General features: G+C 32.8%; 2 protein-coding genes across 2 annotated transcripts; both read left to right on the top strand.

The window, feature by feature from the left end:
• Nucleotides 1–9,011: 9,011 nt before the first annotated feature.
• LOTGIDRAFT_236970 (hypothetical protein) lies at nucleotides 9,012–12,106 on the top strand. Its single transcript, XM_009068581.1, has 2 exons — nucleotides 9,012–9,621; nucleotides 10,600–12,106. The coding sequence occupies exons 1-2, from the start codon at nucleotides 9,070–9,072 to the stop codon at nucleotides 11,863–11,865; spliced, it is 1,818 nt and encodes a 605-aa protein (XP_009066829.1). The 5' UTR covers nucleotides 9,012–9,069; the 3' UTR covers nucleotides 11,866–12,106.
• Nucleotides 12,107–16,238: 4,132 nt separating this feature from the next.
• Nucleotides 16,239–22,102, top strand: LOTGIDRAFT_169949 (hypothetical protein; the record flags this gene model as incomplete). The annotated part of the gene is made up of 10 exons (XM_009068580.1): nucleotides 16,239–16,657; nucleotides 16,933–17,111; nucleotides 17,679–17,874; nucleotides 18,424–18,571; nucleotides 18,974–19,180; nucleotides 19,698–19,838; nucleotides 20,760–20,878; nucleotides 21,073–21,241; nucleotides 21,630–21,713; nucleotides 21,956–22,102. The coding sequence occupies 10 exons, from the start codon at nucleotides 16,239–16,241 to the stop codon at nucleotides 22,100–22,102; spliced, it is 1,809 nt and encodes a 602-aa protein (XP_009066828.1).
• Nucleotides 22,103–22,473: the final 371 nt, after the last annotated feature.

Raw genomic sequence — 22,473 nt, 5'->3', positions numbered from 1 at the left:
ATACAGCCAAATGTTATCTCTTTGCATACTTAATGATCTTTAGCTTGAAAATGTTGAAATAAGAATAACAAAATCATATTTCAGTCAAAATAGTGTACAATCTGTCTTGCAATCATAATATTATATGTTCAATTTCATGGTAAGATCTATATGAAAACACTAATAAATATCAAAAACATAGTCTTACCTTGGATATCACTTGTTGATCAGGAATCATAAAATGTTTGATCATTATACCAGCTGATAGAAGATCTCTGAAATCATATAGAATTATATATCATCACGCTATATTCCACACACTCAGAGAAGTGAGGTCTAAATAGGGACCATTAATTTTGAACCCACCTCTTTTCAAGCTTTTCAAGTGGTTATTTAAATTAAATGAAATGGGCCAGGAGTTTGTGGTGCTGACTTGGTTAATAAAGATGTTCAAAACCATGCAGTGGTAATAGGGAACGCCTTGTCTAATTTTTTTATTTATCTGAGCATCACTGAGGAACTTGCAGAGACAAGTCTATGTTCCATATGAAAATTTATATTTTACCATTTTAACACTAATTATAAATAAAATAAAACATCATATATTCTGAACTGAACTGCAAGTCCCAAAAAACTTGATGTATTAAAAGTTAACAGTTGTTAACAACTGCTTGGGTAAAAATCACATATAACGGTATTAATAGTTTTAATATAGCCAAAAAGCGATAAATGTATACAGAATTTCAAGATCTTAATACATACTTGTTTCTTTCCAGTTTAATCTTATATTTTCTACCATCTAGTTTAATCTGTATTGTAACATGATGATAGTGTTCATGAGCTCCCTGAAAACAAAATATAAATCATCATAGAACTTTATAATGATAAAATATGCAAAAATCAAAGAATTTAATTGCATCTAATGACACTTTTTTCATCAAGTTCATTGCTAAAAACTTTCACATCAAATTAGGGTTTGGTCAAATAATCGAAATAAACAATTATTGTTGCTAGGAATGTATAAGTTTCATTATCAATCAATGTAATACATAATCGGTTAAATGCCAACATTTTATTTTCTTCTGTGCACCGCTTAACAAGTCATAATTTCTTGCACATAGTTTTCCTTCAGCATATAACTTACCCACATTAAACTGTAATAACCGATCAAAGCAAACATATACGTCTAAGACACAAAAATTAACCATAATTTTCTTTAGTATTTAGAATATTTCTCACTTAAAATATTTCGATTATTAATGGATTCATGATGCTGTTGATAATTGATCGCAATTTGGTAATATATACCAAATCCTACATGAAATACTCACCCAAGACAAATTCTGAAGGCCATTCTATTATACATTTTATCATACTTAATGTAGTACAATGTCTAATTAATGTTCTTTAGTAAATAGAGATGTAAATTTGTAAATTTATCATACTAACATGATGCTGAATACAGTGTTCTTTAGTAGATAAAGATGTAAATTTATCATACTTACATGATACTGAATACACTGCTCTCAAGTAGATAAAGATGTAAATTTATCATACTTACATGATACTGAATACACTGCTCTCAAGTAGATAAAGATGTAAATTTATCATACTTACATGATACTGAATACACTGCTCTCAAGTAGATAAAGATGTAAATTTATCATACTTACATGATACTGAATACACTGCTCTCAAGTAGATAAAGATGTAAATTTATCATACTTACATGATACTGAATACACTGCTCTCAAGTAGATAGATAAAGATGTAAATTTATCATACTTACATGATGCTGAATACACTGCTCTCAAGTAGATAAAGATGTAAATTTATCATACTTACATGATGCTGAATACACTGCTCTCAAGTAGATAAAGATGTAAAGTTATCATACTTACATGATGATGATTAGTGTTGTTTAATAGATACATGATTCTGAATAACGTATATTTCTATTTTTATATGGTGCTCTTAAGTAGATATGGATGTAAACTAATCATACTTACATGATGTCTAATACGGTGTTCTTTGGTAGATATAGATGTAAATTTATTACGGCGTATTTGTTCAGGTATTATAGTTTGATATGGTCTTGGAATATTTTCTAATATTCTATTGTTATAATCCTCACGTAGTACCACATTTTCTATTTCACGTTCTGTAATCAAATATATAAAAGTCAGTAAATTGAAAATAATTTTGTGTTAATGTTCTAAAAATGAAAAAGTGCCCCCATCTTTTTGACAGGGACTCCTAGCCTTGTTCCAATTAAAAAGTTTTTTTGAATTGGAGGGAAACTTTAATGATATTGCTGAACACATTGCCAGCATTAAGGAAAATAATCCTATGACTCAGGGTTAGCACACTATACTTTGTTTTGATGAAATATTTTGAAAATGGTCATCTTTTAATTCTGATGAGTTATAGTGTTGAGCATTTTGAACGTTTGAGCATCCCCCCTTCCTGATGTGGCAAAGCCCTCAATGATTTTATTTTGAATGAATATAAGGCAATTTGGATTATTACTAAATTACTGAATCTAACACAAAGCTGTGAAAGTTTCATTCAAAAATTTAAAACGCATCTTCAACAGATGCTATCTGTGTCTAATGAAGTTAATGAGATCAAATGACTTTATATTGATTATAACGAGTTAAAAACAGAATAATTGTATACATGTAGCTGCAAGAATCAATATGGCTACTGACATAGAAATGATGTCATAATGTACTTATTGATTTCACTATTTTCCTTATTATAGTTTTTTTTTTATTCATTGTTAGTTTTATTGCAATTACAGCAGAAATCTGCCTCCTTTCAGTAAGTCTTCTAGAACCAAATCAAGCATCAACTAGGGCATCATAAATTCCACATGGCACTTATAATAATATTAGGTTAAAAAGATACACCTAATAAAAATGGTTAGAAGCCAAGTTGAGAAAGTGATCTCAAAGTGTCATGTTCTGTAAATATGAGCCATTAATTTTTAGATTCCAAAAAATTTAAAAATATACGTAAGGTTTTTAAGTACGTGGTACTTTTTGGAAGCCATTAGAAAATGAAATTTAGTAAAATAAATGCCAAATTGTAGAGAAGTATGTCGCACCTAGATCTCATCCATATATAATACCAAGTTTCATCAAGATCGCATAAAAACTGTAGTCTCAAGAAATGTGAATGGACAGACACACAGACGGGACCGATTAGAAAGCAGTATATGTCCATATTTTAAAGTACATATAATAACAGAATTCAAATTTGATACAGTCTTCGAACCAAGAAGATAAAGTAGGACGTTAGAGACAGTCTTGTCTTTCAACATAGTCATCTATTGATGTTGCCATATTTAAGATAAGCTAGTAAAACTGAATCTCTGTTTCCAACAATGAATAGAAAATTGAATTCCAATAAAATATTTCATTCCTTGAGTGTCAGAATTCAAATTCAATAATGTTCATATCTTTTTGAATTTTTTATGAAAAACAAATGGAGCTGTTACATATTCATGAACATAACAGAGTCTACTGCAAATTATGTATTAATATTTATTGGAAAATATCATCATGTATTCTGAGCACTGAGTATAGAAGGTATGATAATGCCAGACTATTTTGTGTCTCAATTAGTTATTAGAGAAAGAGGTGTCAGACAAATTTTAAGCACCTGATTGAAAATACCTACTTGATCTAAAATTTAATTATTGTACTTCTGTTTAGTGAGTGACAAATTAAGGATATGGACATAATTTTAACACCCAATTTAAACAATTTATTAATCAATAAGATTAATGGGATTAGGTTTAATTATGTTAAAGGGCTTTAGATTAAGGATATGGTGTTAGATGGTATATGGTTTCAACACCTAAATTTGGATATGCTATTTATACTGTCTAAGAGTTGTTACATAAAAATAGGACACTAGAAATTATTTTGGATCAGGACAGGAATTTAACACCTACTGGGTGATCTTAAATAATTATCCAGATTAACCAAGTAATGGAAAAGATATTGCACATTAATTAAAATGTCTATTTTGATCCATTGTGTACAATTTCATAATTCTCAGACAATCTTAGAACAAAAAGATGATAATTCACAACCAATAAACCACAGTTGTTTGTGAAAAGACAGATTTTTTACACATATTTTACTAAGATTTATCAAAAATTAAAAAAAGATTTATATAAACCTTGGCTTGTTTGTTAACCCATGCTTTGTGTTGTATGAAATTATAATTTATGCTATTAGTATATTTAGTAAGACAATTATCTAAATAAACTTAATACAAATGATGATTTTCATCTCTTTAGTTTTCAAGAATATGTAGCATATTAGATATCTTAATTTGATAAAAGTAAATAAATAATTAATTACTTATTAATGTATAAAATTGAACAATATAGGAATTCACGCAACATTTATATTATTGTAACTTTTGGTCGTATACCTTTATTACTGAAATAAACTTATATAAGTTAAAGCTAAAAATATGAGTCTGTTTCATTGAATTAGAATCAACATTGCCTTTAAGACCATTAATTAGATTATATTACAAAAACCTATTACAGACAAGAACAACAGGAATGAAAAATTCTACAGTTGAAGACAATTGTTGAGAGAAAAATATTGATTTTTTTTAGTTCAATACAAGTTAATACAACATGTTGGAAGCAATGTCACACATGTTCTCTTTTAATGCACTTTTTCTTTTATTCACGACATGTTGAATGTTGCGCATCACTGAATTAAAGCTGCAGTCCTCTGATGGCAGAACTAGACCATTGTTTGACACTAAATTTCCAAGGAAAAACATTTAGATGTAGAACAGATTGATAATATCACTGGAAAAAATAAACAAAATAACCCTTTGAGCAAAGAGTGTACATTAATAAAATTATCTAAGCTCTAAGATATATGTTTAATTTTTTTTCAACAGACACTATGATCTGTCAAAATTGTCCTACATCACCTAATGTCTGTCTATTAATATTCAACCAATCTAATACTCTGATCAATAAAAGATCTCCTTAATATTATAATGTAAAGAATTTATTCATTTTTAAACATTATACCTGTACAATTTAACAACTGTTTGATTAGTTAGCATTAATCATGACATTTGGTCTATATATCAAGGAACACGATTTAAAGAAGAATTTCATCAGATTGTGGATTGCTCTGAGGTTAACCATTATATGGCCTCATTTTGCAGTTTTCTCTTTTTTGACATTGCAGAATATTATAAAACACACAATTTTTGCAGATGAACAAAAACATGCTGATTTACTTTCTTCAAAATATTCTAAGGACAAGCTCTATCAAAGCTCTATCTTTGTTCTACTTCAGTTATAATAGAATAGTGATTGATAGAGATCTATGTAAATAACATGCTACACTGCTTTAAAGGGATATATCTACATGATTTTCATAATTGCATATTTTATCTCTTTGTTGGAATATATTAGTCCAATAATTTAACCCAAATTTCAATTATGAAATATAATGGTGGAACCGCACACGTCTGTAGGTTTTCAATTTTGCATGAAGGGGCTTGGCGTAGTGACACCAGTGTGCATAGCAAAGCCCTGAGTGCAATATTGAAAACCTACAGACACGTGTGTGGTTGACTTTTATTACATACTATTTCATTTACTGTTTAGATTGGAGTAAAGATTCCCCCTGGAATGTGATGTTTACAAACATATAAGATGATGTCTTAGGGAGTTCCCTATAGCCTATACTACAACTTGAAAACGTGACTTGATGTGCTTGATTTGTTGTCGAAAAAGGTAATAATGGTATTGCTTGTGGAAATTCTAGATGTTTGGACAGGTTTAAAAATATGGTTTAATGATAATTCATTGTCATTTGCGCTATTATAAGCCGGCACTGCAGATTTGAATTCGCTTAGCGAGATTATAAAAACAAATGGCGACTCCATCATTTGAGTCGAGCAGAGCAGAAAAAAGTAGTTCGACAGTATTCAACATATGTGTGATATGGATTCAAGTATTACATGGGCCCAATTTTCTTTGTATCGGTATAGTAGGATCACACATAAATAATAATAAAAGAATAAAGAAATGTTACCCTTCTAATGGCATTTAAAAAAAAAAACCTCATGAAATGATGTGACAGTAACAAAAAATGATGTAGAAAAGCAAAATTGGTTTTTAGCCAAAATCATCTAAATCGACCTAATTGAATCTCAAATTTTAAACCATTTGCAAAGGTTATCCCAAAGATCCTAAAGTGATTGTATAGAGAATTTGTAAACTTTTAATGTATCTTCAGGACATTGACAGCAGTAATTTGCATCACTCCAATTAAAAGCCTAAATCTATGATTCATGCAATTCCACTGTTCCAAACCATATATGTCAAGAATGAGAGTTTGTTCAAGTATAAAATGTATGTTACAAATCAGTACAAGTTCAAAGTCAAATGAATAGTGATGGAAACATTTTGCTATTGCAGCTCTGTAGTCAATATTTTGATCTTTTAAGCTGACCTAATATATTTCCAGGGCCAAATGTGGTTATCTCAACTGGTATGATTTGCATAATGTTTTCCAATTTCCATTGACAAAAACACACTAAAATATTACCAATATAAAAAGTATAAAATACCCATTCAGAGTACTTTGTCTAAAATAAAATGATCATGTAAAATAAAAAGCAATTTCACGCCATTTAAAATCTTTAAATAAACTGTACAGAAGTCAGTTACAAACACAAAACATTGACCTGTCCAATTGACCTTATGATTTGAATTGAAATTGTCATGTAGTTGACCCAAAGACCAATACCTTTCATATTTACAACACACATCACTACAGAACAATACAACTCTAAATCTGGATTCTACAGGGGATATATGGGTAGAAATAATACATTAATTTCATAAATCACAAAATCTTTTATTTTTTAATTTCAAAGCAGACTGAGATTTTTTCTTTTTTGAAGGCAAATAAATAAATTCAATATTATTCTTATAGAAAGGGATATCCCTAATAATATAGTTAAATAAATCTATAATAACTAAATCACTGACTATATTAATGCATTTATTGTTATATTTTATCATAGATAATACGAATTACCCACCAATATAGCTACCTCTTATGGTATATGAGTCAGAAAGCTTGATGTTCATTCACAAGAATATTGAACGCTTCCAATAGTACTATAATAACCTCTTATCGATAAGACGAGGGCAATATCAACGTTATAATGCACACTTACCAATACGTCGTGCAAATAATATCCGATTTTGATAAAGAAATATCCATAACACAATTAATCTCCCGTTAAAATCCATTTTGGAAGTTATTTACATGGTTTCAAGTCATTTTTATAAACAAAGAATTCCTCTCTCCACTCTCACAGTTTCATTCTTTCTACGGCTTGATTAGCCTAGTCTCAATTAACCAGACGCCTATCATTAAAAACGCATTAAATGATGTCTTGATAATCGAGCGTAAATTTACCGTTACAATACAGAGCTAACTGTTTATTAAAAGTGATGTATAACAGTTTCGTATATTTCGTCTGCGTTAAAGGAAGACTTTCCACAGATATAAAGGTTTATTTTGTCAGGTTTATCCACTTTATATCACAGAATCTTATCATTTTGTCTTTGAAAGACAGAAAATTTCCAATTTGAATTGAGAATCCATTTGAAATTCAATGAATCATCACTTTAGGTAGAAAAGGACAGGTTCGCCATCAAAGCTCACTGTCGAAGTTTGAGCATTCAAAACCATGTGTGATCAGAATTATCAGCGTTCGAAAGTTAAAAAGGCGACTCGTCTTTTCTTAAGTTGAGACACTGTCGTATAGTAGGCCCATAGAAAAGACATATTATAGAAATTGAAAGTGAAATTCCTAGTTTGATGTATCTTGGAAGGAATTATGTGATTTTCGCTAATTTCTAGTACTTCTGAAGACTATTTGCGTATATCCAAGACCAAAATCAACCCCGAAAATGGCAAATCTGCCCCTTTAATAATGGTTAGGTTAGTCTAATAATTCATCTACAGGTTTACATGTCGTGTTTGTTCCGCTTTTATACATCATTTTTAGAATACAATGGAATTTTTATGACCTATGCATTTATGTCGTATCTCGGGGAATTGCGGTATAAAATAAATCAATCCAGTTAGTGTAACGTTTTAATAAACATGACTGTTTAACAGCCCTGATAGGCTATATATAATTACAATGGTTAACAAAATAATATTAAAACGTTTAAAATATATTATATTATGCAAATATCACAGATCTTAAGATGAATACAATGGAACGAATAGGGAGCTGGCATAAAGGAAGGCAACTAAATATTTCTATAAAACTTAAATTAGATGATAAAAATAGAATAACTAAATAAATAACCTACAGTGTAACGGGGTTTTAAGGCAAAACTAATGAGGTGTATGCATTCAGATCCATTTCTAAAATGAGCATCAATAAAGTTACAATCTGAACTGATGTAAATAAATAACATGGAACAGGAATCAAACCCGAAACAGCTACCATGTGATCGAAGGGTCATTGCTAAAGCTTTGCAACATTTATGACTACTTTAGCATTACAGAGTGTAAAAGTAATTCACTAATCAAAGAAAATTTTAAGGAATAGACCCTACCACATCTCCAATTTGGCCAGTACGTGTATATGTTCACTAGTTGGACTTAAAAATTTAAATTAGTTGGTCATCCTTAATAGCCTAGGCTATATCATTCAATTAATACTTTAATACTACTATAAGAATTGGCTAGCAGCAATAAAATAACGATGCTAACAATCTCCTTGTTGTCACCCTTTTCTTATTTTTAGGTTAACATTGAAACAAAACGTACTGCATTATTCCCAACATTCACTTCTTTTAATACCAGATAAAAACAAAAAGGCTGCAGAACAATCTCAACGCAAGTTCATTTCTAGCAATTGATGGGAAGATGACGTCGAGAAATTTGACGTCAAATAGCTATACAACTTGTATAGCGTTGCCTAGCTTTCCATTTGGTAGAGTATTATTTTCACAACCAAGACTTCAGTTTCATACACAGAAAACATATTATCTCGGTAATGGAATGTGAAGCATCTTTAAGTAACGTAACGGAAAATAACGGACAAGCTATGGACTGTCCATCAACGCCGACGATCGTTTCTTCTGACTCTAATACAGGCGATCCAATGCTGATCATACCTAACGTCAGTCCGGAAAAGAAGCACCAGATATCGGAACTCAGCCTTGCAAATGACCAAGAAATATCAGGAATCGCTCCTGAAAACGAACCACCACTCAAATCCAGAGATTGTACACCAGTGCATCACGGTGTTGGTGCAGGAGATACATCAGTGACCGATGATGAGATCGAGGTGATTTGCCGATACTCTTCACCAAAGATCGACATAATCCACGCGGAACAGGCGCCTGGGACAGAGGGCGACTGTTTAAGTCTCCAAAAATGTCAAGGATCGGAAGGAAATTCTGCAGAAATTGGGAAGATGCCAGTCCTACAAAATCAACAGAAGCACGAGGAGTCAATTGGACAAGAACAACATATTGTTTGTAATCCAGCGATGTATCCTCATCTATTTTACACATCTATGATGATGCCCCGACAAGAGTCACAGGTACGTTTTCCGAATGTAAGCCCGACAATGTCGAACTCGAAGATCTATGGACAAACTTAAAAGGATATCACTAAATCTAGGCTAGACTTATATCTATAGATCAAGCTATTATTTGAGAAATTGCCCACAGTTAACAAAGCAAAAGACAGCAAGTTCCTGAAATTCTCTTAGACTATAGGCACAGTGGCCAGATCCTGATATATAAAGCTGGGAACCGGTCGATCGAAATTTCTTAGAATCTTGTCGGATCTGTTGCAGGCGAGACCTTACCGCCTATAGATCTACCAAGAAAAACTGCGATCAACTGGATAGTCGCAGATTCCAAACGCTCATGTCAACAACAAATCTGGTGTGGAAAAATAACTGTTTTCAGGGATATAGATCAATTCCTCCCAGACAGTACGAATATCAGTCTCTAGTAAACTTAGCTCCAAGATTCTACCAGCTAAAAATTGAATGTGTTTTCAAGAACAAGGGCAATAACTAAATCTTTGTTCGATTTTTCTAATTTCCGATGGGGTTTATCCTTAGGTGATAAAAAACACTCACACCAAGTTTAGTCAAAATCTATCAAGAATTGTGCCTTCTAGAGTGTTTACACGAGCTAAAATTTTAAGAACAAGGGCAATAACTCATACTAAACATTTTTCATCATCCGTGGGTGATAACAAACACTCACAAAATCCGTCGAGAAATGTTCCTTAGAGAAGGTTTACAAGACAAAAATGGAACGTGTTTTCAAGAAAAAGGACAATAACTCAAACTAAATATTTTTCGATTCTTCTGATTTTCAATAGGGTTCATCCTTGGGTGATCACAAACACGCACACCAAGTTTTGTCAAAATCAGTGTTTACGACGGACCAGCGGACGGACGGACATGAGTGATGGCAATATACGCCCGTATAAAAATGTTTTATCTTATAGGTTTAGATCTCTGTAATTTACATTTTTATTGATTTGTTTACATCTTTTGCAGGATTCAATAGATGTTGGGAGACAAACACACATTTCCGATATGAATGGTCAGTTTTTACCAATAGATTATGGACAGAGTTCAACCTTTCCTCACAATCAATATCTATCCGTACAATACAACATGCCATTATCAGGAATGTCACCCCCTGTGTGTTATGGTGATTCAAGAAGTTATATTCAACCCCCTGCCCCGGGACAAAAAACCGAAACAGTCCAGGGAGAAGGACAACCCAATATGTATGGACTTTTGCATGTACCGCAGCAGCATTCGAATGGAACGTCGGAAGATTCAGTGAGTCATGAAACGGAAGCAGAACAACATAAATCACCACCACCTCACCCGGCATTCGACCAGCCTCTGCCATTTTGTCACCAGATCGATGACTACCAAGGCAATATGTACCCAAGATTTTCTGAGGAACCATTTACTTCACAACCGGAAATGCAAACTTTTGTGTATCCATCAATTTACGTGTCAAATTCGGGGTTGATAACTGTCATGTTGAAACATGACGTATCTGTTGAAATGACAGTTGACCGGACGATACGTGTAGTTAGTCATAACCAGAAAATGGCCGTGGCTACTAACAGTCGAGGCACCGCAAGCATCATGCATCATCCGTGTGCAAAAGCTTACCAAGAACATACGACTACAGATTTACATGTAAACAACGTCAATGCGAAAATGACAACTAATTACATTTTATTTGGATCTGATTCAAATTGTTACAAATTTGATTTCAAGAACATTGAAGTTGCTTCTCCTCGTTTCACAAATCTTGCAAATGACAAGACAGTTGAACTCTTGTTTGCTTCGGAAGCTTTCGGAAGCAATTTGGTCGCACAATGCCTGCATATTGCTGGCATAGCAGAGTACGAAAATCTACCAAAGGGAGGTCTTATCATCAGAATCAACGGAGCTAAGATTACACAAAATGGACGTGGTGAGGTATCTGTTGTTACGGGACCAAAATTTTTAAAAGTTTCTCCAGGAATGGGTACAATGCGAATCAACACCCATTTCGCCGAGATAGTTGTAGACAAAGATGGAATTTTGAACGTGCGGAGAGGAAACCATGAGGTAAACTCATCCAATGGAAGTTTAGTACTTTCGAATGGTAAAATTGAAGCTGGTTTTGATAGAGATGGAAAACTTAAGGCGTGGTCACTACCAAGAAGAACTCCTCTTGAAATTACTCGGGACCATCGCAAACCCCGACCGGGAAACCCAAGAAGGAAAGCGACCGCTCTTGGCGGTCAATACTGACAATACTGCCCGTCCACAGTAATAGTGAAATAAACTATCCCAAAGACTTTAAAACCGTAAAATAAAATCAGTAGAATATAAAAAAGACAATGTTTTAATGAAGACCACAACCAGAGATTTTATTTAAGAATTGACAATACATTTATTCATTTCAGATTACAAAATGGCATTGTCACATATTTTGTTATTTTGATAATTTTTTTTTCTTTAAAGACGATAATACACACATAACTTTCGATAAGATTTTGTTTGCACATTTCCATTTCTGAGACTGGGCCAAAATTCATTGCCGTAAGTTTTTGCAATCTCGTCGTTCCTTGCAACCCTTTTCATAAGGTTATGTGACCATAGAGATAACAATGGAACAGATTAAATCAATTTTCCATAAGAATCACTTCGTGATATTACAAGCACCAAATTTCCAAGGATTACAGACATACTAAAAATAGAAGTGGACAGCCAGTTTTTTTCTATGTTTACTGGACGTCAAGCGTACTGGTTGTGATATATCAGCTTTTCATGGTAAAGTCAAGTAAATTGCATGTCAAGCCAGGGACTTCTGTTCTGAAGTCACCCATGTCTTCAAAGTTCATACGTTTATTTGTGAAAGATTCTGACCAGAAAATCCTTGACACGTTTATTATACAAATGTATGAGGACAAGGATGTACAAGAATGACGAGACAAGAGTGGACTTTTTATGCATACAAAGATCATATGATCAACATACAATTCCACAAGTACATCCCCCAATCAGCATCTAACAATGTTTGTTTTTAAAGGACAATGTGGCAAAAACCTTTCCTGCCGAAGGTGACAAAAATAGAGACAAGTTCTCTGGTAAAAACTGTGTGCAATTACCAAATTCTGAAAGTAAGACCGACTGCCAAGAAAGATGCAAATTATATTGCTTCAAATACAAACCATTATGTTGTTATAAGGGTTGAGAGAAATGGCGACTATTTTGGATTGATATTGAAACTATTGAATTATCCGGGTTAGAATACACGGGCCCTTAACATTATTGAACTATTTTGTTTGAGATTCTAGGTGGAAAAGAGCTTGTTTTACAGTTAAAGGCCACCTTGAAAACTGGCATTTTTTTTCACCTGAATAGCGACCTTTTCTGAAAAAATAGGTCCTGAGAAAACTTCTGTAGCCTACCAAATTTGGTGCTTGTATAAGCACAGGTCCTTGAAGTCCTCGAATATTAATAATGGGTTATTTGGAGAAAAAAGGTGTAAACGCATAAAAAAGAGAAGGCTTCCAATGGCATAACAGGCAAAAATGTAAACAATGCTGTTTTTTTGGTCGTGAAAGGCGCCTGCTTTCTCTTTTTTGGTGTTTTTAAACAAAGTACTGCTTACTAATGACGCCGGTGTAGTTTTTATTACAAATCAATCAATTAGTACTCGACAAAAATCAACTTTGTCTTCCTTATTGATAATTTGCACTCAAGCCTAACCAAGTTCGTGGCACTCGTGCATTTCCATGATAATAACCTAAAAATATTAACGAAATCATTACATTTTCAACATCCTAAAATAATAAGCACTGAGGCTGTACTGGTTCTGAGAACGAAAGCCGATTTAAAGGACAATTTTGTTTGAGGATTGTGGCCACGGCTCCCCTCATAATATCGCACTTTTGGTGCTCATCCTATGGTGTATGACTAGACTTGACGTTACGCAGTGGTTATACAGTGGTGTACAACCTATATTCATGCATATAAGGATTCAACAACGAATTTCGTCAAAATTAAAAGATAGCTTGCAAGGCAAGGTAATATACGCCCACTGGCAGCTTTGATTTGGAATAAGCGGCGGCTCAGTGAGTTAGACGCTTGCTCGCTAACCTGAAGGTCCAGGGTTCAATCCCGGCATAGGTCGTGATAATACCTTCGGATTTTTCAACCCGGTTTTCCCCTGTCAGTGATGCAGGTAGGAGGGGCTGACATGGAAAAAGCGTCTAGTCGTTCGGATGGGACAATAAACCGAGGCCTCGTGTGCTACAGGCTGTGCACGTTAAAGATCCCTAGACAGTTGGAAATCGAAAAAGAGCAGGCTAATGCCGCCGTCCTGGCAAAATTTCCCTCATGGCACCCTGCATGGCGTTGCCCGTCTTCATTAGCCCACAAGGTGCAGAAGAGTAGGACGTAAAACTCCATTCATTTCATTTCATTTTTTTGATTTGGAATAAAGATATTTAGCAGTACAGTAACAATCACCAGTATGAAATATTCAACCTTCAGTCATACACTTCTATTGAACTCTTTAGGGCGATACTGAATAATATTGAGTATGAGTTATTGCCCTTGTTCTTGAATTTTTAGCTCGTGAAAACTTTAGAAGGCAAATATTCAATCTTCAGCGCGGGACTGAATAATAAAACCAAGTTTTGTCAAAATCCAGCAAGAATCATGCCTTTTAGTGTTTAAGATATTCATAATGACATTGACAAACAAAATCAAAATCAAAAGAACCTGTAAAGAATTGTCGCCTGTGGATTGTACACGAGTTGCACAATATAGCTAATAGAGTGAAACGTCAAGTCAGACACGATATTTCGGTGAAAAATTATCCGATCATCTCACGAAATCGACAGGGATCACCTTTATAATGACATTGACAAACAGAATCAAAATCAAAAGAATCTGTAAAGAATTGTAGCCTATAGAGTGAACACGAGTTGCACAATATAGCTAATAGAGTGAAACGTCAAGTCAGACACGATAATTCGGTGAAAAATTATCCGATCATCACGAAAATCGACAGGGATCATCTTCATAATGACATTGACACACAAAATAAAAATCAAAAGAATCTTTAAAGAATTGTAGCCTGTAGAGTGAGCACGAGTTGCACAATATAGCTAATAGAGTAAAACGTCAAGTCAGACACGATATTTCGGTGAAAAATTATCCGATCAACACGAAAATCGATAGGGATCATCTTCATAATGACATTGACACACAACATCAAAAATCAAAAGAATCTGTAAAGAATTGTAGCCTGTAGAGTGAGCACGAACCAAATGTGAACGGACGGACGGACCGACAGGGTGATTACAATATACGCCCATCTTATGCGTGGTCGTATAAAAATGCAATTTTTTTTTTATAATTTTGATATTATTTAGAAGATATTCCACAAAATAATTAAAATTGGTGTATTTCGATTTTCTATATGAATCCCTCACTTTGACCCAAATTTCACGAGTAACCAACTCGACGATGGCTGCAAAATGCGTCACCCATTTTTGTGTACAATGTTTGATCTGTAAATAAGTCGAGAAAAACACGTTGCTTGGTTATTCAGTGGTATAATTAACTTCTCTTAGTTGTTATGTTTGGTATCTAATAAGTAATAACCAGTGACAATTTTTTCAAAGAACCACGAAAAATAGTGACTGACTAAATAAGATGCACAGCTAAGATGTGATTTATTGCTAAAAGTCATAGTTCTAAACAACATAAGAATGTGGCCCACATTGTGTTCCATAGAATTTTTCTGCTGACACGGAACCCGCTAGTTGATCAAGTGACTTCATTCGTTGGACTACATTCTAGCAGACGACACTTGGAATTCCGATTACAGCTTGGAATTATAAAAAAATTCGGCCGATAAAAAATTGTGACGTTAGGTAATAACTGAAATCCGTCATTTTGTGTTTGTCGTAGTATACATTAATTTTACCATGCTTAAAACTACTGGATTCATTCTACAAGCTGACATTGTACAGATAACTCATGTTTATCAAAAGAAGCATATGCGGAGGTCACGCGAGGTCGCACATGTAAATTATTAATCATTTCCGGAGATGCACGCAAAATAGGCTAGCACGAAATTAGGTTACTTGACTGTATATAACTGATTGGTTCAAAACAGTTGTTGTCTGATTCGGTTATACCGAGAGAGTTATCTACCCACAAGATGGCCGACAAAAATTGTTTACATTCACTACTGAATAAATAATGAGAAAATACTAGTTTTATTTTATTTTGATGACAATGTGACAAATATATTGATAAATAATGAGTGGAAGAGATCTTAGATCCTTTGTCATCAATTATAGATCGGCCGAAACGGGTTTGTTACTATTCATTCCAATTTTTACTTTATTCTAGTTTTAGTCTGTATAGTGAATGAATGAAATTTCCAAACGACGAAAGTAATTTTGTAACGTCTTTAGTTCCACTTCAAGTACGATTTAGTGGTTAGAATATATTGAATGTAGTCTTTTCGGTCCTACTAAGATTATCTGTTGCTTAATGGTTGTAATGGGGAACCAAACTTATAATTTGGCTACACATTTGAGAATTCTAAAGTCTAAGTAGGCCTACCGGTATGAAATAAAATTAAAATATTGCTTTCAATGGATTGTATAGCCTACAGTTTCAGTGTTATTTCAGATAAGTTAGTACAAAGAGCAACAGATGGACTGGGAAGCAATAAATATAAAGATGTCAACTATTATAAACTTCAACATTTATCCTCTAAAACTCGTTTCACTTCACATAAATTTTCTATGAAGTTAGAGAAACTGGACAAATTCTGTAAACAAAATAAAGAAAATAATGTGCTAAAGCAACATAAGCTATTATGGCAAAAAGAATTCTTGAAGCTACACTATGCCAGAAAAAACATACAAACGGAAATTGAAGATCATGTTCGAGATAACCGAGTTGGAATTTGCGGGCAGATTTATAAAGATTTTGAATATTTTCAAGATTCTTTAAACAAAGAGTTTGAAGAATTTAAGAAGCAGACAGCAGAGCCTATCTGGAATCTCAGGTAATCTTCTGAGAAAATATTTCTTGTATAAATTAGTGTTAAGTTTGTTTAAAATTGAACAAGAATTGACAAGATCCCTAAATTGAACTTGAGAGACAGTTAACGAAACACTATGAATAACTTGGCTATGGTATACAAACAAGTAAGCTGTAGTAATATTTTTGTCTCATATCTTTTGAATTATGATAGATTTGATGTGTATTATTTTCTTTGTCACATTTATCTCAAGTCTGTAGTAACGAAATTATGTGAGCTTTTTATTCAAATTATTTAAGAGAAGATTTGGAGTACTGGTTAACAGAGAATAAAACTAGATTAAGTGAAGGTTCTCCAGATGCATTAACTAAATATGATGAAGTAAGGGAGATGGTAGATTGTGTGGAAAAACAACAGTATTCTATTCTGCAACAATTACAACATGAACAAATCAAACTGGAAAAGGAACTGAACTCAGGTAAATCTCCCTCATTTTGATTTTCCATCTGTTTCCCTTGGCATTTGGGCAAAATAGAAATGGAGGTGCCGGTAGGAAACTTCACAGTTTTTCCTTACTTCAATAGCCTTCAAGATGCACTTTCATTTTTCAATATAGATCTAGGACTTATTGAATTAGAATGCCCAGTGAAAGAGATTAAATAATAATATGTATTTACATAACGCTAATCTCCACATAAAAGTGTGCTCATGGCACTTACAGAAACTGGTGAATATAGAAACCATAGTCTACAATGTATACAGACTAAAGAGTCAAATAAAACAGTTTTCATTTTTTTCTTGAAATTGTATGTATTGGCACAGATTTTAAATTTTCTGAAAGGTTATTGCAAACGTTGGCAGCAGCCAATGAAAAGGCCGAAAACCTTGAGTTTTCATGCTGTAATTTGACACTTGTAACATAAAAGGTTTAAATATTAAAGGTTTATATGTGCAACTAAGGGTCTGGAGTAAATTTAGGATCAACATGAGACTGAATGAACAACTAGTGATTCATCAATAACTGTCAGGATGAATTATGTTCCAGATGATATGTTAGACCTATGTCCAATACAATTAGAAAGAAGACCACATATTGTAGAAGGTATACCTGAAGAAGGTATTCAGTTAGAATGTCCAGATGAGGAGTTAAAAACAGCTGTATTAAATGAGTTTTTACTTCTTGATTCTAAATATCATAGACATCTAGAAGATCTAGATAGGAGACATGGTTTATGTAAAAGGTTAGTTAAGACAATACCCACTGATAGGGCTCAATTTCAGGTTCATCTATCTGTATTCAAATGAATATTTATGTAATAAAAATTGGTACAAGACAATTCTGTTAATCAAAATCTATTTGATTATATATATATATATATATAAATATATTATAGTAGTGGACTTCCAAAGAGAAGAACCATCAGGAGTTTTTTATGTGTTTTAGCATATTTTAACATACAATTATGTAAATATTTTCATATGAGATATGTCTACAATAGGCTATATATAATAATATAATATTATATATAAATATTTTCAATTGAGATAGTGCATGTTAAAGAAGCTTAATTATATAAATATTTTCAGTTGAGACATGTGTATAATCATGAATTATGTAAATATTTTCAGTTCTGATATATGTATAATATATAATACTATTTTAAAAGTAGAGATATGTGTTTGATATATGTAATTAATATTTTCTGTCGAGATATGTGTTTAAGATATAATTATGTAAATATTTTCGATCGAGTTATATGTATGATATATATTAAGGTAAATATTTTCAGTCGAGATATGTGTGGTGATTGGTATGAAGATGAACATTTTACATTTCTGGCTATCTATGATCAATATTCCCATGATCTAAAAAACAGACGACAATTATTATTAGATAGATTAAAACGACATTTACCTCAGAAAACTAGACAGCAATTGGTAAGTTCCAGCGGACAATCCTGCAAAATGGTTGACAGTTGTGACAAAATCAGAATATTTATTATCTTGGTCCCTTATAACTTTACCTGCTAAAGTGAAACAGAAGAAATATGTAATAGTTTTGGATACATGGAAGGGACCTTGTAGATTGTGCATTCACATTGTGAACAGATAGATGTACATGGTCATTAACAATATAGGCTACATTTACAAAAGTTTGAAAAAACAACAGATAAATCTCAATCTTACCAAATTAGTTTGGCTTATAGATATTTGTGCACAACTGGGAATGTTTGGGTATTATTGGAAATTATCAAGCCAGACATAGTTTTTTTATTACCACTTAAACTAGCATATTAATGTTATAGTGCACAAAAATCAAAGAAGAATTGTTTGTTATAGGCAGAGCATGAAGATTGGTGGTTAGATTATAAATATTATAATGAAAGAATGAGAAGTATCATGTTGGACTGGCAACGTGACAGAAAAGAACTCTTCAATAAAGCTCTGGTAGTTTTTGATGAAGCTAAAGTTGTTCATGAGCTAGAAGAGAGAAAAGCTGAGTTTAGAACTCACCAGAAACTTGTCTGTGATGCTCTGTTTGATAAGGTAGTTATCTCAACTTTAAATTTGCTTTACATATACCAGTATACTAGAGTATTGGCTTGTCCAGATGCCAAATAGTAGGATTTACTGAACTGAATTTTGACAAGGGAGGAAATTAAATAAAGCTTGTATTGTATTGTATTGTATTGTATTGTATTGTATTGTATTGTATTGATAGGTGCAGGATATATATTTTTAAAATATCATTAAAACTCTCTAGTGCATCATTTGATGGAGATATCAAATTCATTTAGACAAGGTCCGAGCTCTTCTTGCAGATTTGGCCATAAATCCACATCTGTGGCTTGAAACTCTTCCCGATGAGAATCAAGTTTGTGTTTGCAATAAGTCATGGGTTAAATTTTTTTTAGGTCAACTACAGGACAGGCTCATACTTTTTGAACCCTTGATGCAAACCTTGTAACTGGGTTGTTGATTCAGCATCTCTACCAGACTGGAGACATAGTTTACAATATTTTTGGTAAATTGTTTTGATTGTTTGTATCAATGAAATATTTAGGTATTAAAATGGAGGGAACAGAAAGAAGAGGTTACTAGATTACAAATGAAACAGGAAGAAAAAGCCAGACACTATATTCTAGAACAACAGAAATTAGAACAAGAAAGAGAGAAAAAACATCGACAAGAAACCAAACATAAGGTACTGTAAACATTTTTCCATTTTTATACGCCCACATTATAATGTGGACGTATATTGTCGTCACCCATGTCGGACTGTCTGTCCACAATTGGCTTGTGAACGCGACTACAGTTTTCATTCCGATGAAATTTGGTGTGATCATTTATATTGATGAGATCTTGGACAAGTTCGATATTCACGATTTTTCGATGTACAGTTTTTGAGTTATTGCCCTTGACTTAGCCTAAACGAATTTAAATTGGCTTGAGAACGCAATAGGGACTACAGTTTTCATCCAATTTAAATGAAATTTGGTATGATCATTTATATTGATGAGATCTTGGACAAGTTCGATATTCAGGATTTTTCGATGAACAGTTTTTGAGTTATTGCCCTTGACTTAGCCTAAACGAATTGAAATTGGCTTGAGAACGCAATAGAGACTACAGTTTTCATCCAATTTAAATGAAATTTGGTATGATCATTTATAATGATGAGATCTTAGTCAAGATTAAATTTGACAATTTTTGCGATCAACAGAATTTCAGTTATTACCCTTAACTTAGTAAAAACGCATCAAAATTTGTTGGCAAAAGTGGTGACAGTTTATGTCAAAATTTTATTAAATAATGTGTGTTTGTTTAAATCAACAATATCTTGCACAAATTAGATTTTTTGTATGATTTGACACAGATAGGTGACTGCCCTTGATATACTGAAAATGGATCAGGAAAGTGGGCGTATCTTGCTAGGCAACCACTTGTTTTACTTGTTGTTTCATGATTTTTGACAAAGTTGCAGTTTTGATGGGTATATTCCTATTCAAATTGGGCTTTTAGAAGCTTTTTCCATATTATTCTAAATAAAAATATCTTCCACAAATCCACTTTAATTTTCCTTGTCTGTTAGATAAAGAAGTAAAATGAAAGTGTTTTGTTTTAGATCAGTAAGTTTCAACATGAAAAGGAAGAGAAAAAGAGAAGGGAAGAGGAAGAAGATAAGAGAAGATTAGAAGAATTATATCATTTATTAAATGAACAGGCAGAATATGATAAAAACAGGTATGTGGTAGTTCAATAACATGATAAAGCAATTTGACCGTTAAATGCAATATATAGAGAATGAACAGGCTTTAATTTCCTGTTTGAGGTTGTTCACACAAACGACTCATTGGAATGTACAGACTTTCAATCATAAACTACCTCTTTCAACAACGAATAACATCTAGCAAACTATCCTTCTAATCTATTTTTAGAGTTCAATTTCGTAAGGAACAGTTTGATGAGAAAACAGAAGAAAAAAAGAGACAGAAACTACAAGAACTAGAAGAAGAAAGAGAGAAAGAAGAAAGATTAGAAGCTTTAAGATCAACAGTAAGAGTTACTGCTGAATCTGATCCCGATCGGCTGCATCAAAATACTAAGGTAGAGTTACCAGATTCTATTGACAACTGCTAAACATCGCTGCCTTCAGTGCTATTATTTAAATGGCATGCTACAGAACTTAATGCAATGCTAGTTAGTTGATCTTAAAATGTAAGAACCTTATCTAATATTAAATTTTAGTTTTATACTTCAGAACATACATTAAAGTGATTGGACTGCATTATTCTCAACCTCATTAACTGATGTCTCATAGTTTCTGAATTTATGAGGTGATAAAGCCTATTAATTTGAAACAATTTGCAAGATGAAACATGACATTACGAAGGATAGACTGATAGTATGTTTTTAGAGTCTTAGCTTCAAGTCATAATAAAAGTTAAATTGTGCTAGCTTATCAAGTTAATAAATGATTTCCTTTATTTCATAGGCATGGCAGAAGAGACTGGAAGATGATAACTTAGTTGATATTCAAAAACCTTTATTTGAAGTGAACTCTTTTACCTCTAATCAGGTAAGTCCTATAATTTATCAAATGATCTTAATAAAACCATATTGAACAAAATTCTGTTTTGACTGGCCAGACATGGTTTTGGTTTCCAAAATTGTTTGAGAGGAGTCTAAATCAAACATAATTATGAAATAATTGAAACATGTTTGGTGTCATCAAGGGCCGATGAAGACTGCATTCAGATTGAAATGTAATCGATACTTCCTCTTCAAATTGAAGGCTGTACATGAACACTTTCTTTCCAGGTAACCTCTGATCCACGAATACGCCTAGAACAGAAATTACGAGAGGCTGGGGTAGTTAATTCAGTTTATGCAAGACAGGCCATGGCCCAAATGAAACCACTACATCCACCGAGGAGAGATATGTTATCTACAGCATTTAAAGATTGAATTTAACCTGTGCAGTATGATATATCTTAAAACTGTGATTATTGCAGCATTTTATATCCTAAAATTGTGATTGCCTATCTTTTATATTGAGCTATATGTATGAGTGATTTTATTGTGTATTTCAATATTTTGAAACCTCACATATAATGTTTAAGTAAGTGTTCAAAATTTTTATCTTGTCAGTGCCCTGAAATTTGAAAGACTCAACTGTCTTCATTTATTTATTTTATACTAGTAGATGCTAAACTGGAGGGCTAAAAGGCTTTTAAGGACATTTTGCTACATGAACCTTTGCTGTCATATAATTATTCAAACATATTCACTGAAAAAATAAATTTTATTCAAAATATATAGTATTTAACAAAGTATTT

This window comes from Lottia gigantea (assembly GCF_000327385.1).
Source record: "Lottia gigantea unplaced genomic scaffold LOTGIsca_91, whole genome shotgun sequence".
NCBI lineage: Eukaryota > Metazoa > Mollusca > Gastropoda > Lottiidae > Lottia > Lottia gigantea.
This window is presented reverse-complemented; position numbering and strand designations above follow the sequence as displayed.